Genomic DNA, 16,152 nt, shown 5'->3' on the forward strand with positions numbered 1-16,152 from the left:
CCGTGTCGGGAAGCTCCAGAGTCGCAGAAGCTTCGACCCGGTGTTGATCGTCCGGCCCCGTCCCGGGGTCGATCATCGGTGCGGGGAGCTGACGTCCTCCCGATGTAGGTGATCCCCCTGATCGCACCCATGAGGTGGGCCCGATTACTGGCTACGGGAGTCGAGATCATCCTATCAACGGAAGGCTCGAGGCCTCCCGGCCGCAGGAGGGCAAAGAACTTGAACTTTTTTCCGCCTTCCATCACAGTGAGGAATGTGGAGGAGTCACTGTAGTGGATGTTCATGTTAAAACATATTTTGTGTGTTTTGTTGCTTTTTAATGGTATGATTGTATGGCAAATCAAATTCCTCATATGTTGCGAAACATACTTGGCTAATAAAGTATGATTATGATGATGATGATGATGATTATATTTATGACAATACAGTGGTAACCCAAACCTAACAGACCAACCGCTTACCTGCAGTCCCGCACAGTTCTACACTCAGTGCTTGTTCGAATGGTTTGTTGTCAATCGGAGATTCTTTGCAATCACTGAAAATAGGAAATATGAGATGAATTAAACGATTATTATCCTCTAAGTTACATATTAAATATACAAACTAGAAGAGCATGTAATTACATTACCAAACAGTGGCTGAAGTGATTAAGAGCTAATAAAGATGGCGGTGGGTGATGTTTTAAGAATTCAAACTTTAAGAGCTAGCTTTAAAAGCATTTTAAATTTGCTGAATCTTGACAGAAGAAAATGCACCACCTACCTTTCAGACTCTGGACTAAGTAACAAACTTGTAGGTTTAGCTGCAAAAAATAAATGTTTATAAAGTGTCAATTACCAAAGTATTCAAATCATCCAAGTATTAGTTATTAAATACGATGGATATTTTAAAATAAATTATACCAATTTTCAGTCTAAGAGTATGTGTCAGAACACAGTTTGTGGTAGGAACAAAAGACACACAGACAAGGCAAAAAAAGGGAAATAGAAACAATTTTAAGATACTTTAAAACACAACACTGAGCTGGGCCAGAGATGGGAACAGAAATGAATTAAAAACATTCACTTGCAGTGAAAAGATGTTCCTGATTATCCTTCAGCTGGAAAGGATATGTAACATTTTATTTCAGAAATCCATTATCAACGGCACTTTGTTTTTTTGAAACTACTGTAAATCCTCTGAACAAACTTGAGTAAGGCAGCTTTTTACTGGCATAAGCTTCCTACACTCCACTGCTATGGTGTGAGGTGTACAGGTGATCTTATGATTATGTTAAAATTAGCTACTAATAAAATTGCTTGTTCCTCATCACTTTCATTCAATGAATGAAAATGTAAAACTTTATGGTTTTCAACTATCATTTGAAATGCCCGAACAAACATTATCAGATATTATATTCTGATATATCCTCTGCCCCATAATGATGGAGATAAATTTGTGATGCAAGTTCTTTGCACCTTTGCAACACAAATCTAGATTCAGCTAAATGTCTTTCAGTGTAAATTAAAACACTGAATATGGTAAACCAAATACTGGCATTATTAGAGAAAAATCTGAGTATTTAAAAACAAATTGGCATTTGGCAAAAAATTGGTACCATATCAATTTGTAGCAATCTTCCGGAAAGAAAAAAAAAATGTTTATATTAAAGATAAATCAGGGAAATGCAAGGACATGGAGATGGGGTGAAAGCCTTTTTAAAATAAACGTGACAATATTATTTATACTTAAATTGGTGTAAGATGCGAAGCCTGTTTATATTTTTAAGCACTTCCATACCAAGTAAGTTCAAATCTGTATTAATAGAGGATCGTAGAGTTATTTTAAATAACCTTATTTTTTTCCAGATTAACATTAAAGAACGCAACAATCTGACATCCTGAAATAAGATGCCATCCCTTTGTATCTGAAGGGCATTCTCTATTCCCAGTAGAGAAGATGTGAAAATTAACAAGCAAAAGCCAATAGAATCATTGTACACAGTAATCAGCAGAGAAATATCTCTTGAGAAAGGTAATAAAATAGCGAGAATAAACAGTCTGAAGATGATTATAAGAGTTAACTCTGAATTAATGAAAATGAATGTATTTTTCCAAGAGACTGCAGGAATTCCATAATAAGCTTTAAAAGTGGCTTAGGGTCATAGTTTTGTGTAATTATTAAAGAGAATGAAGCAGAGAAGCTAAACAGGATTACCTAGCTTTCTGCTAGTCTTGTTTTCTTGCATCTTGGTTTCATTTAATGGGAAGTCCTGTGCAGTGAAGGCTCGGTAGTCCTCAACTATATTAGAACATGGAACCATGGAAAGTGCAGGAAGGTCAGTAGTAAACAAATTTTCTTCACTGTTGTTCTCCTCAGTCCATTGCACACGGTTACTGGATTGCAGATACCGCTGGTCATCTGGCACAATATGTGTACCACTGCCACAGAGTTGCTGTCCAGAATAATTTACCTCAATCTCTCCTGCTCGTTCACCCCTCTCCTCCTCAACCCTCATCTGCACATCTGCTGTCCCAGACTCCTTTGGTGTTCCCTCCACATCTAATTTAGTTAAACTCCCAGCTGAAGTTGACTCTAAATCAATGCTCAGGATCCCACTAACCTGAGGGTTCAATCTCAACGAGCGCCGAACTGCAAGGCATGTATTTTCTTGTTTCTTTGATGTATGCCCCATTTTAGCAGCCTTGTTCTTGCAGCATTTCTTTCTATCATTTTTCAATGTACTGTTGATGGATTCAATACCACCTTCATGCTTGGGTGCCAACTGCGGCAGTGCAATCTGGCTAACATCAGATGATAAGTGAGTGCAAACAAGCACAGGATATAAAGGATTGTGAAGTCTGTAAGGCTTGCTTACATCTATTGCAATATTTTTTTCCAACAGCTCCCTCAGTATGGAACTTTTGGAAAGTTTTCTTGCATTCCTCTTGCACAAATCTGGAGTGTTCCTTCCTTGCCTAGAACCGATGTTTAACTTTAAAGAATTTGACAGCTTCCGTTTTTCTATACTAGGGAGCATCAACCTCTGCAATGAGCAGTCATTTGCTTGCTTTTTGTTACCAGCATTGCTGTCATCACCTTGCTGATTTGTGACTAGTGGATATTTCCTAGGCGGAAGACAATAGGTGTGCATATATTTAATAAGCTCAACTACTGAACACAATTCAGCTTCTGTGGTAAACTGAGAGCTTTTGGTCCAAATGTTGTTTGCTGATGCAACCACATCTTCAGACTTAATGGTTGCAGTGCGAGAAGCACTATGTTGCAGAATGTGGTGTCCTTGTTTGTGTTCCCTATTCCCATCATTGAAGCAATCCAATTCTTTGTTAGCACCATCATTAACACAATCATCATCAACATCACCATCGTCCTCACTCTCACCTTGCTGGTGATGTGACTGATGATGCTGTGAGGTCCACACTGGATTGCTTTGGTCTTTTTTAGGGATTTTGGAATCATCTGTTTTAAACAGGGGAGGGCGGAGAGTTGAAGTCAGGTGCTTGTGCAATTCTGTGTGCGGTCGATGCTGATGTTGACAGATGCCGTGTGGCTTAGTGCCCTGTGGGCCGTCCACCTTTTTTTTTTTAACAAAACAAAGAAAGTGTTATGGAGTATAATAAAGATGAAACAGGTCATCACATTAAAACATCAGATACTATAGAACAGAACTTACTCTGTTCTACATGTTGACAATGCTCAGGATAGTTTCAAATGTACAAAACGCTATCTGTCACCTCATTGGCATGACTAGTCCCTAGGTGCCTGAATAGATATAGAAATGCACCAGGCTTTCCCTGATACCCATTAGCCCTGATATTAGTCCGAAGAAAAGTCTCGACCAGAAACGTCACCTATTCCTTCTCTCCAGAGATGCTGCCTGTCCCGCAGAGTTACGCCAGCATTTTGTGTCTATTTTCGATTCAAACCAGCATCTGCAGTTCTTTCCTACACAGCCCTGATATTAGTTTTAATTAAGTAATACTTTTTATAACTCACGAAAAGACTGAAATTATGATTCAAAGATACAAACATACAGATTTCTCACAGTTATAAATAATTATGGTGGGTGTAACGTTCATAATGAGAATACCTTGAAAGAAGAACGATGTGATTTTGACCTTTGGTTAGTGGATGCATGGCGCACCGCGTTGCTCTCTTTTTGCCGTTCATAGTTTAACTGCGCGTTTTGTGGAGCCAGAAGCAGCTTCCTTAACTATAAAAAAATACAAGTCAGAATATCACACCACTTCAGTGTAAATTTCATTCACAGATTTTTAAATGTGTATAACACTTCAAACTTTCTTGGTGTTAGATCTTTATAATATATACTGGGCAGAAGACTGACTGCAGAGCACGTCTTAAAAAAACCTGCAGTAATCCTCTCGTATGAACGTCAAAGCACATCAAAGACACGAACACACTGACACTTGGTGTCTGTACTGACAGCTGCTCCTGACCCAAAACCTGATCAAAAACAGAATAAAATTGAAACAGTATATATTATAAATAATAACAGACACCAGGAAACAATATAAAAGCTATAATCAAATTTTGCGTTTCAGATGACAGATTGCAAACTGTTGGCAGAATGGTTAACAGCATCATCTGAATCATATAATTCAACTTCCTTTGTCAATGATCCAATGTAGTTACTTTTATTTTGCACCAAAATTATTTCAAATTTTGATTCATTTGCTAGAAAGATTTTTCAAAAACAGGTAATTTTTGGCATAAAAATGCTTGGTGCAAAATTTCATACTTCAAAAAATTAAGTGAATGGTCATACTCTTCTAATTCAAAAATGGGACAAAAGTTGAACGTGATGCAATACAAAGAGAATGTCATGTATCATTGACCAACCATTGTCAAATGCATGATCTTAGCCACTTTAATGCTAAAGGGGCTGTCCCACTTGGGCGACCTAATTGGCGAGTTTAGATGAGTTTGAAAAAATGACGTTGAAAACCTCCTTCGACTACGTTTAAGACCTCCTTCGACCTCCCTCAATTATGTTGAAGACCAGCTTCGACTAGCTACGACTAACTTCGGGAAAATTGGAGACCGAATAGTGGAGAGTGATGACGACCTCCTTCGACCTCCCTTCGACTATGATGAAGACTATCTACGACTACCTTCAACTACCTTCGACTACCCTTGATTACCTACGACTATCATGCTGACCTACCACGACTAAACCTACGAGTAAAAAAAAAATCAATGGCGATCTTTTTTTACTCTAAGGCATTTTTTAACGTATTGAAAAAAACGCCGCGACCTAGCTGAGGCCTCGAGTGCGCGGAGACCACTCTTGAGCATGAAGGAGAGTTACAAAAACCTCCTACGACCTCGTGTCGACCATGCTGCGAGTATGAGTCGAGGGCAAACTCGCCAGAACTCGCGGAATAGGTCGCCCAAGTATTAAATATTAAAATTAAAACACATCATTAAATGAATTATCTATATCACATGAGAATTATTTTCAATCTACCCAACCTGAAATATTACTGGGATATATTATATTTAGTTTAGACACATAATTTGATATTTAGATATTACATTGAAGCAGAGGGGAGGGGGAATAGCCTGATTGCTGTGAAAATGGCGTCCCAGCAAAATGTAACAGATTGCGAAGGCTGCTTTTCTCAGATATAATTACAGAAAAGACACAATGTGCTGGAGTAACTCAGTGGGTCAGGCCTTATCTGTGGAAAACATGGATAGGTAACATTTGAGGTCAGGACCCTTTTTCAGATTCTTCCGAAGCAGGGTCCTGACCCAAAGCATCACCCAGCCATGCTCTTCAAAAATACTGCCTGACCTGCTGAGTTACTCCAGTAATTTGTGTCTTTTTTTTTATAAACCAGCATTTGCAGTTCCTTGTGTCTCTGTTTCAGTTGGCTGTCTCCTTTGCCAAATATGTCAGGTGCAGTTGCAGTGAGCTTTTACAATCCTGAGTGAAGGCAAAAGAGAAGCAAATGCTGGAAGGTGAGTGGAATATAGGGGTTGGTAAGGTGAGAGTGGGAAGGTCTGAGCATCTTATTTCAGATAAGCTGTTTATGGTAAAACATGGTCGGTCACCAAGGAGACAATAGAAACTTATTAGCTTATTATTTTAAGGAAAATGCTGCCATTGCTTGTAACATTTTTAAATGAAAGGCATATATTTTATAATCTCACTCCATCCATGCATTTTGAATTTTAGCAATCTATTTAATACCAGATGTGATTATTGTTACATGCAATTTTACAAGAAACAAAAAAAAGAAACTAGCTTATCTTGCTATTTTTAAACCTGAAAATTAAAAAAATTCAGACCTTATTTTGCCTACATTATACCCATGCAGCGGGTAACCAGAGGCTCATCCAATTCCTTTTAAACAGTAGCAAGGATTCTTACTAGAGACGGTTCATCAGCCTTTGTGGTGGGGGGACTGCCATCTGGTGTTGGTAAAGAGGCAGTTTCCAACAAATCAGTCACAACTCCATCTGCGAGTTCCTTGAACGCAGACAAGCTCACATCATCTACTTGGATATCGTCCAGTGTCTCAGTAAGAGCAGCCAGCAAGGCCTCATTTTCTTCTTCAATAGTCTGCAAGATAAAAGCAGATAATACGATTGGACATATTTGCATGGAGCTTGAATTCCCAATTCTAAGAATGGAGGAGTTTGCGTTTTATTCTCTTTTGTCTATTGCAGGATGAATTTCCGATCCCTTGAATGCATTTGGGATCGGAATTTAGTTTAGTTTGGAGAATTAGTGTGGAGACAGGCCCCTTGGCCCTCCGAGTTCGAGCCGACCAGTGATCCCCGTACATTAACACACCAGCACTGTAAGGCAGCAACTCCACTGCTGTGCCACCGTACTACCTCAAGAGGATTGAATCTTGAGTCATTCAATCTTCTACGTAACTTCCAATCTGTTGCCTGATGGGAGTAGTACACAATACGTATTGTCCTTGATGTATTAATGCAGGATGAAAATAATGGCAATAAGCAAAATAGCCCAACCAAAATAATTGCTCTGCTGGTTGGTGGTAGCAAACAACGCTCAAGAGACTTTCTAAGATTAATCAGAAGACCAAAACTCAGAGCTTCTTAAAATTGAAAGCAAGCTCCTCGACGTAAGACAGATTGCTTGGTGTAGATTTATGTGGAGTGAATCAAATTCTACTCTACTGGTCTTCTTGTAGAACTGACTTCATGATAGGAAACAAAGGGTGGTGGTATAAGGTTGTTTTATATGTTTTAAGGTTGTTGGACTGGAGGTCTATGACTATTGGTGTGTCTCAGGGATTGGTGCTTGTTCCATTGCAGACTGTATCAATGGGTTGGGTGAGAATGTATATGGTATGATTCATATTTCTGCTGATAGGTGATATTGTGGGGTGGAAGATTGCAACATTCATGTGGTCCCCCCTGTTTCGACGAATGCAATTAACCCGGCGTGCACAATCAAATAAGATCAAATAGAATAAGTTGTCCTTCAACTTTAGGCTGTGCACGTCATACGCAAAAAGAAGAAGAAGAAGGTGATATTGGAGATAATGAAGATGGTTACCAAGAATCACAGTGGGATCTTGATCAGCTTGGCAAGTGGGTTGAGGAATGAAAACATTAGTTTAATTCAGTTAAGTGTGAGCTGTTATATTTTGGGAAGTCAAAACAGGGCAGAATCTTCACAGTGAACAGTAGGGGTCTGGGGAAAGTTATGTAGCCAAGGGATTTAAGAGTACAAGTACATAATTCCCTAAAAGCTGCATCACAGGTAGAAAGGGTTGTGAAGGTAACTTTTGGCATATTGGTCTTCATCAGCCAGGGAATTTAGCATAGAAGTTGGGACGTTATGTTACAGTTGTACATGACCTTGGTGAGGTCACAACTAGAATACTGTGTTCAGTTTTCGTCACCCTGCTTGAGGAAATGTGCCATTAAGCTGGAAAAAGTACAGAGAAGATTTATGTGGATGTTGCCAGGACACGAAGGCCTGAGCTACAGGGAGAGGTTTTACAGGCAAGGACTTTATTCCTTGGAGCGCAGGAGGCTGAAGGGTGATCTTGCAGAGGTATATAAACTCATTAAGGAAATAGACAGGGTGAATGCACACAGTCTTTTTCCCATAATAGGGGAATTAAGAACTAGAAGGCATGAGTTTAAGGAAGAAGGAAAAGATTTAACAGGAACCTGAGAAGCGACTTCTTCCAGACAAAGGACATTTGACAATGGGATGAGCTGCTGGAGGTAGTAGTTTTGGCAGGTACAATAACAACATTTAAAAGACCATTGGACATATACATTGATAGGACATGTTTAGAGAGATATGTCAAACAAGGGTAAATAGGAATATCTTAGATGGAATAACGTGGTTGGCATGGTCAAGTTGGGCGCATGGGCCTGTTTCAAAGTGACATTGATAGTAAGTATATTTGAAGAATCAGTCAATGTCGATGAACACAAGAAAAATAGAAGAAATAGGCATTGAGATTCCAATCAATAAGGTCATGCTTGATCCACTCACTGACCATAACTCCACTTTCCTGCCTGCTCCATCTGGCCTCAGAGTTTCCTATAGTAGTCTTAAATATATTCAATTAAAATTTGCATAATTAAATCTAGGTATTTAATGCTTCATTCGCAAGTTGGAGGTACATTGAGATACAAATGGAGCCAGGGTGTAGCAGAGAAGTGATAACATGAGAATGTGGCTCCAAACCCTTCAAAGTTATTGCCAAATTTCAAGTTTTATTGCTGCAGCTTAAATATACGCATGTAAATACCTGGACAGCATCCAAGTTTGGATTGATAAGTAGTGACCTTGGACCTGAAATTTAACTAATCTAGCCACAGAAATGTCATGGCTGCTGGAACAAATTAGCACATAGAACATATAGCACAGGAACAGGTCCTTCAGCCCATAAAATCCATGGTGAACTTGAAGATCTCCTTGCTGGACAATAAAATTGAAATTAGCAGGTTGCAACTTTAGGATCTCATCTCTGCCATATCAGCAAAATGAGTGCCATGCTGATGATTGACATCTTCATGTATATGAATGATGCCAGAAAAATGACAGTAAATATGAAGGTGTTTCACAGCTGTTAATTGCCATGTTCCAATTTTATGGATATAGATTAGGCCATTCAGCCGTTCGAGCCAGCACTGCCATTCAATGTGATCAAGGCCGATCATCCACAATCAGTACCCCGTTCCTGCCTTCTCGCCATATCCCCTGACCGCTATCTTTAAGAGCCCTATCTAGCTTTCTCTTGTAAGTATCCAGAGAACCGGCATCTACCGCCCTCTGAGGCAGAGAATTGCACAGACTTACAACTCTCTGTGTGAAAAAGTGTTTTCTGGGTAGATGGGACAGACACTGCAATAGGTCTTATATTTATGCATAATGAGTAGATCAAAACAGACCATCACAACTCTGTGTCGGAGGGTTATAGAGCTTTATTCAGATGCACTGGTTATGCAAAGGGTTTTTTTGTGGAAAATCATGCATAAAGTTCAGTTTGCACTCATTTTAATGCACCTGCGCCCATTTTTGCAGCATGTTGCTTCTGCAGATTAAGATGCATGTGGCATCATCAAGTTGGAATCAGCAGAGGCTGCTCTTAATGTGATCTTTTACACACCTTATTGAACATGTTTGGCCTCTTTGTTTGACAGGTAACAAAAATGTCTGTTTTAGGTGTGCCTTGCATTCTCCAACATACCGATGTGTCAACTTGCCTAGTTCTGACTGCACCATTCATGTTGCACTGAGAATTCGCAGATGCTGAACAATTGTTGTTGAATATCCTGTCCATTAACGGTCAAATATGCAGTGGTTTTCCATTAGGTTAGGTATGTGAGGTGTGAGAGGCAGAAAGCTGTCAGACAAAAATGGTATCAGCAGCTGGGATACATTGGCAAACCGTTTTCCTTTCATTCACTTATGGGATGTAGTCGTTTCATGAAGGCACCGGTGAACTTCTTCATTGACATCTCCCTTTACTAAGATTCTGTGGGAGTGTCAATGATGACTTGGTGCTCGGCTTTTGAGCATGTGCAATTGTAAGTTCATCTGAAGACCGTAACTTGATAACTGACATTATCTTCTCCTGTCTCCAACACACCTCCTCATCCTTCTACCATCTCTCAATCTTTCATCTCCAATAGCCATCACAAATTTAGCCATCTCAAGTTCTCCATTCTCTTCACCCACTCCAATCTTACCACTTCCGAAAACTTAGCCCTCCATTTCATGATCACTCTGAAGAAGGGTACCAACTCCAAAACAATGTCAGTCCACCTCTCCACAGATGCTGCCTGGCATACTGAGTTTCTCCAGCGTTTTGCTTTATGCTGTAGGTTCCAGTATCTGCAGTCGCTTGTATCTCCATTGTATTGTCTTGGACTAGGGCTGCAGATTGAACAACTTCCTATTAGTTTAAAAGATCAGATCCACTCTCATAAATGGTAGATGTAATACTGCGGCAATACATTTTGAGGCAGCCTTGGTTGGTCATCAGTTTTTTTTATTGTGAATGGTTCTGTTGGTTAATATCATGGCAGGAAAACCATTGTGGAGCAATTGGAGCAGGGAGATACAGTAGATTTTTGTGTGCAGGCAGAGACCTGGGTGTCCTTGTACACCGGTCACTGAAAGTTGGTGTGCAGGTACAGCAGGCAATGAAGAAAGCTAATGGAATGTTGGCCTTCATAACAAGAGGATTTCAATATAGGAGCAAAGAGGTTCTTCTGCAGTTGTATAGGGCTCTGGTAAGACCACATCTGCAGTATTGTGTACAGTTTTGGTCTCCTAATTTGAGGAAGGACATCCTTATGATTGAGGCAGTGCAGCGTAGGTTCACGAGATTGATCCCTGGGATGCCGGGACTGTCATATGAGGAAAGATTGAAAAGACTAGGCTTTTCACTGGAGTTTAGAAGGATGAGGGGGATCTTATAGAAACATATAAAATTATAAAAGGACTGGACAAGCCAGATGCAGGAAAAATGTTCCCAATGTTGGGCGAGTACAGAACCAGGGGCCACGGCCTTAGAATAAAGGGGAGGCCATTTAAGACTGAGGTGAGAATAAACTTTTTCACCCAGAGAGTTGTGATTTTGTGGAATTCCCTGCCACAGAGGGCAGTGGAGGCAAAATAACTGGATGGATTTAAGAGAGAGTTCGATAGAGCTCTAGGGGCTAGTGGAATCGAGGGATATGGGGAGAAGGCAGGCACGGGTTATTGATTGGGGATGATCAGCCATGATCACAATGAATGGCGGTGCTGGCTTGAAGGGTCGAATGGCCTCCTCCTGCACCTATTTTGTATGTTTCAATGTCACAGAGCATGTTATACAGTACCTCCCAACTGATGGAGTCAAAGGCATTGGTGTGGTTGAAAAAGACCAGCTATAAGCACCTGGTACAGCTTCCTACACTTTTCTTCATCCACAGTGCCTGAAGCTGGACAGAATGCACGTTATGATTTGGAGAGGAGCTCTATACCCTTTGTATGGAGGTGGTTGAGGAGAACCCTAGTGATGAATGGCCCTGTGGTAGGGACACTCCTCTGTGGTTACCACTGTCAGATTTACATTGTTTCTTGAAGATCATGGGATCTTCGAGGTCACCTCTCCTCTCTTCTCAGATGTGTGGTGAGGTTGTGTATTTCTGAATGAAGCTCTTTACTGTCATTTTTTAGATATATGTTATATAGCATGATCATATTTTGTTTAAATTTAGGTTTGATAGGAAAAGGACGAAGGTAAAATAAGTAAAGCTTCTAAACTGGGGCAAGTTCAGTTTTATTTGATTAAGAAATAATTTGACAAAGAAAGGACTGGAACTTACAAATATATATCAGTGTCAAAGTAATGGGAGCTAGAGAAAAAGGAGATTCAAGGAGTTTAGGTTAAACAGGTTCCAACAAAATGGTGAAACTGCTCAACAGGAGTTACTTGGATGACAAAATGCAGAGAGTGAGATAAGGCAATAAAACAAGATTCAAAATTCAAGATTCAATTTAATTGTCATTTGGACCCCTTGAGGTCCAGACGAAATGCCGTTTCTGCAGCCATACATTACAAACAAATAGACCCAAGACACAACATAATTTACATAAACATCCATCACATCGCTGTGATGGAGGTCCAAATAAAACTTATCTCTCCACTGCACTCTCCCCCCCCCCCCCAATGTCAGAGTCAAAGTCAAAGCCCCCGGCTGGCGATGGCGATTGTCCCGCGGCCATTAAAGCCACGCCGGGTGGTGCGAGGTCACACACCGGGTTCTTGATGTTAGAGCCCCCGGCGGGCGCTCGCAGAGTCCCGCGGCCATTCCAAGACGCGCGGGGCGGTGATGTCAGGCCCCGCTCCAGGAGCTCTTCGACCCCGCAACTCGGGCGGGAGAAGTCGCCATTGCGGGAGCCCTGAAAAGCGGTCTCCCTCCAGGGACCCGCGGGCTCCCGGTGCCGCCGTCCGCCAGACCCGCAGTTGCAGCCTCCAAATCTCTGGAGGTCGGGCCGCAGCAGCAGCAGCAGCGCTCCACCACCGCTCCACCCACTCCGGCCTCGGCCAGCTCCGCGACGGTGAGGTGAGTCGTCGGCACCAGAGTCCCCGGTCTTCTCCTGTTGGAGGCCGCTCCTCGTTGCAGCCCCAACGACAACGGAGACCCAACAAGAAAAGGTCTGGTCTCCCGTGCAGGGAGAGATTTAAAAGTTACCCCCTCCCTCCCACCCCACCCCCCCCCCCCACACACACACACCCCACAAAAAATAACAAAAACTACATAGAAACATAGACAAAAAAATAATAAAAACTCGGACGGGCTGCAGAGGCCGCTGCTGACGAGAGTCGCGCCGCCTACAAGAACATTGCATCAGATTTACAGAGTTTAATACTTCAGGGAGCCGAAAGAAAATTTACATTGCAGTGAAATAAAACGAGAAAGAGGAAAGTAAAGGAAGCTTATATAAAAATTACCAGCAAATAAAATCATAGAAAATCCACGTGAGTATACACAGGTCACGAGGATACAACATTTTTAGCTGTTTTCACAAAAGCGAGGGGCAATAATGATGCTGTTGTTAAAAGGAAGGGAACTAAACAGCTGAACCAGCTATACATTTGCATATCACCCATTCTATCGTACTGCACTCAGTGTTCACATGTTCTCCTTTACATTGAAGTAACTAAACGGAGATTAGAAGATCGTTTTGCAGAACACCTGCATCAGGCTGCAGGGGCGACCCTACACTTCATGGTGGTGGTATGTGGAACGAGCTGGAGGAGGTAGTTGAGGTAGATACTATCATAACATTTAAAAGCAATTTGGACAGGAATAGGATAGGATAAGTTCAGAAGGATATGGGGCAAATGCAAGCAGGTGGAACTAGTGTAGATGGGGCATGTTGGTTGGTGTGGACAAGTTGGACCAAAGGGCATATTTCCACGCTGTATAACTCTATGACCCATTAGACGGAACTTTTTAAGGTGATAACAAGGAGGATTGGTGTGTTTATTTTGTAGATTATGTGATCTTATTACCTGCTCAAAAAAATGAAGGCTCATCAGATTCAAGAAATAATTCCAAATTGGATCTGAAATTGCTCACTGGCAGGCACCAAGGACTAATGGTTAACAAGTGTTTATGTGAATTGTGCAGTTATAGCAGTGGTGCTCCACAACTCAGAAGTCAGTCTCTTTGTTTCTACATGTTAATGAATTCAGCTTATGTAAGTGGCATGAAAACAAAGTTTGTTGGTAATTCATAAACTGTGCCGTTGAGGGGAAGGAGGAAAGTGTTGGACAGCAGCAAGAGATGACATCGTCTGGACAATTCAGTTGAATTTCTGCTGACAACAAAATATTTTGGTCCTTTATAGGTTAGGACCATCTACCTTCGATTTTCCAGCATCTGCAGTTCCTTCTTAACCACAAATGTAAAGTTGCTTAGCACATTTGGAGTACAGCAGGAGAATTCAAATGCATTACTTACTTCAAAAAGCTCAGAATCATCTGTACTATACTGGCTGGAACTTATTTCCATTTGGTCATTGTCCCACTGAAGTTCACTAAGGCAGCTAACTGAATCAAGATCAGTCACATCCAGCTGGGAAAGGTCAATTTCTGGAAAATCTGAATATAAACGGTCTTCACCAGCCACTGAACCATACTGCAAAATAAATAAAATCAGAGTTAGGCTGCTTTCAACTTCAGTCATACATATAAGTATAATTTAAACACCTCCATGTAGTAATACCTTGTTCCTAATTACTGAGGCTGCAAATTTTACACTAAAGTCAAAAGAAGCAACTCTTTTTCCATGAACCTTTTTATTTCAATTTAGGGATATTATTGCCATTCCATCCAAATAGAATTCTGCAAAAGGTGAAAAGGATTTTTAAATGCCTTTGATCAATAGGAAATTATTTCCAGCAGGATAGGTTAGAAAGATTCTGGAGATTATATCAATTTTTGGATGATCATTTTGTACTCTTTTGTAATGAGCCTTTCGCTGGCAATTTACAATCTTACCCATCAGAACGATATAAATAAATAAAATGTTTTTCAGTCTCTATTTCCTAACCAACATTCACACCTAAACAACACCATCAAAACAGATTGACTGGCTATTTGGTTCGTTTGCAATGAGTATGACCTTAAGGTTCATAAATTGGCTGTTGTACTTGCTTACGAAAAAACATTGACGCCAGTTCAATAAAAATCATTCACCGTGAGATGAATTTGGCTGCCTTGAAAGAGTGAAAGATGTTATATAATTACAAGGTTATGTGCTCATACACATAATACATTTGAGGTACAAAAATATCCCTATTATCTACTCTTCGTTTCTTCAATATTACTTTTTTGAGAATTAAATGTATGATGGCTAAATGGTACAAGGTATGTTTTCAATTTAGTGGATCTCATTATCAAGGGTATGCATGCGTATGGTGTGTGTATGTACATGTGTGTGTGTGTGTGTGTGTGGAGTGGAGCAGGGGAAGGAGTTGAACGTTTATTCGTCATTTGGAGAATTATATTGAAACTTGCTGTTCATGGTCCCTGCAGTTTATGAAGGCAAATACATTTAATTTAGCAAGCCAACCAATTAACAGTGTCTGAAAAAATGTCAAACTCTATTTTGATTTGTGGAATTATGGTCTCTTAAAATAAGTCATCACGTCCCTTGAATAGCTTAATATGTTATGAAACATAACTGATGTTCTGAAATCAAGATAATTAGAGGCCAATTTTAGAAAAGAATTAAAAAAAAGCATAAATGCCTCTTGTCTCCACTCACACCATGTTAATCCCTAATTATACTGCGAGCTCTGTGGGGATGCATCTCACATGCTGTGCCCGAATAAAGTTACAATTTCAACACGGTCTTGATTTAGTGTAGGAAGTAATTGCAGATGCTGGTTTATACCAGATAGACACAGAAGTAACTATTGGAGTAACTCAGTGTCAGGCAGCATTTCAGGAGAAAAGGTCTGAGGAAGGGGTTCCGACCCAATTTTCCACCTATTCCTTTTCTCTTCCTATTCCTTTTCTCCAGCGATGCTGCCTAAACTGCTGAGTTACTCTAGCATTTAGTGTCTATGGTCTTCTATTTTATTCTATTTAATGACAATATGACTACCTACAAAACCATTACAATTATACACACATTTGTTCAGTTAGAATCAATATACTCTTAGGTTTGGTGGAGAGAAAGAATTTTGCATCACTCGAAGACTCAACAAATGAATCAGTTATTATCTCATGGATTGTGTAAACCTTTCAGAGGAAAGATATATAGCAGTAAAGCATGACGCAGTAGTGCTGTGTTTTATAGCAGGCACCATTCAGCATATTGAGTCAATACCAGCTCTCCGGAGTCTGTTTCCCCCCCACTTTAGCTTAGTTTAGTTTAGAGATGCAGCGTAGAAAACGGCCCTATGGCCCACCAAAATATGCCAACCAGCAATCCCCATTACACTCGTGTACAGACACACTAGGGGCAATTTAGAAACTACCGAAGTCAATTAAATGACAATTCTGTACGTCTTTGGAGTGTGGCTGGAAACTGCAGCACCCGGGGAAAACCCAAGCAGTCACGGGGAGAATGAACAAACTCCATGCAGAAACGGGGAGGAACGGAGCTGGAATGGCA

At 40.6% G+C, this 16,152-nt stretch overlaps 1 protein-coding gene across 2 annotated transcripts in view; it reads right to left on the minus strand.

Moving 5' to 3' along the window:
- Positions 1–16,152, minus strand: part of LOC129701680 (peroxisome proliferator-activated receptor gamma coactivator 1-alpha-like) — a 136,639-nt gene that overhangs the window by 18,869 nt on the left and 101,618 nt on the right. Inside the window, exons 2-7 of one of the 2 annotated variants that reach the window (XM_055643026.1) lie at positions 13,990–14,166; positions 6,398–6,589; positions 4,091–4,213; positions 2,197–3,574; positions 763–802; positions 462–535 (exon numbers count right to left, since the gene is read on the minus strand). In XM_055643026.1, coding sequence (XP_055499001.1) covers positions 462–535; positions 763–802; positions 2,197–3,574; positions 4,091–4,213; positions 6,398–6,589; positions 13,990–14,166 — 1,984 coding nt within the window. The remainder of the gene's footprint in view (positions 1–461; positions 536–762; positions 803–2,196; positions 3,575–4,090; positions 4,214–6,397; positions 6,590–13,989; positions 14,167–16,152) is intronic. The other variant, XM_055643027.1, reaches the window with a different exon arrangement.

The sequence above is a fragment of the Leucoraja erinacea genome, chromosome 11 (assembly GCF_028641065.1).
Source record: "Leucoraja erinacea ecotype New England chromosome 11, Leri_hhj_1, whole genome shotgun sequence".
NCBI classification, from domain to species: Eukaryota; Metazoa; Chordata; class Chondrichthyes; order Rajiformes; family Rajidae; genus Leucoraja; species Leucoraja erinaceus.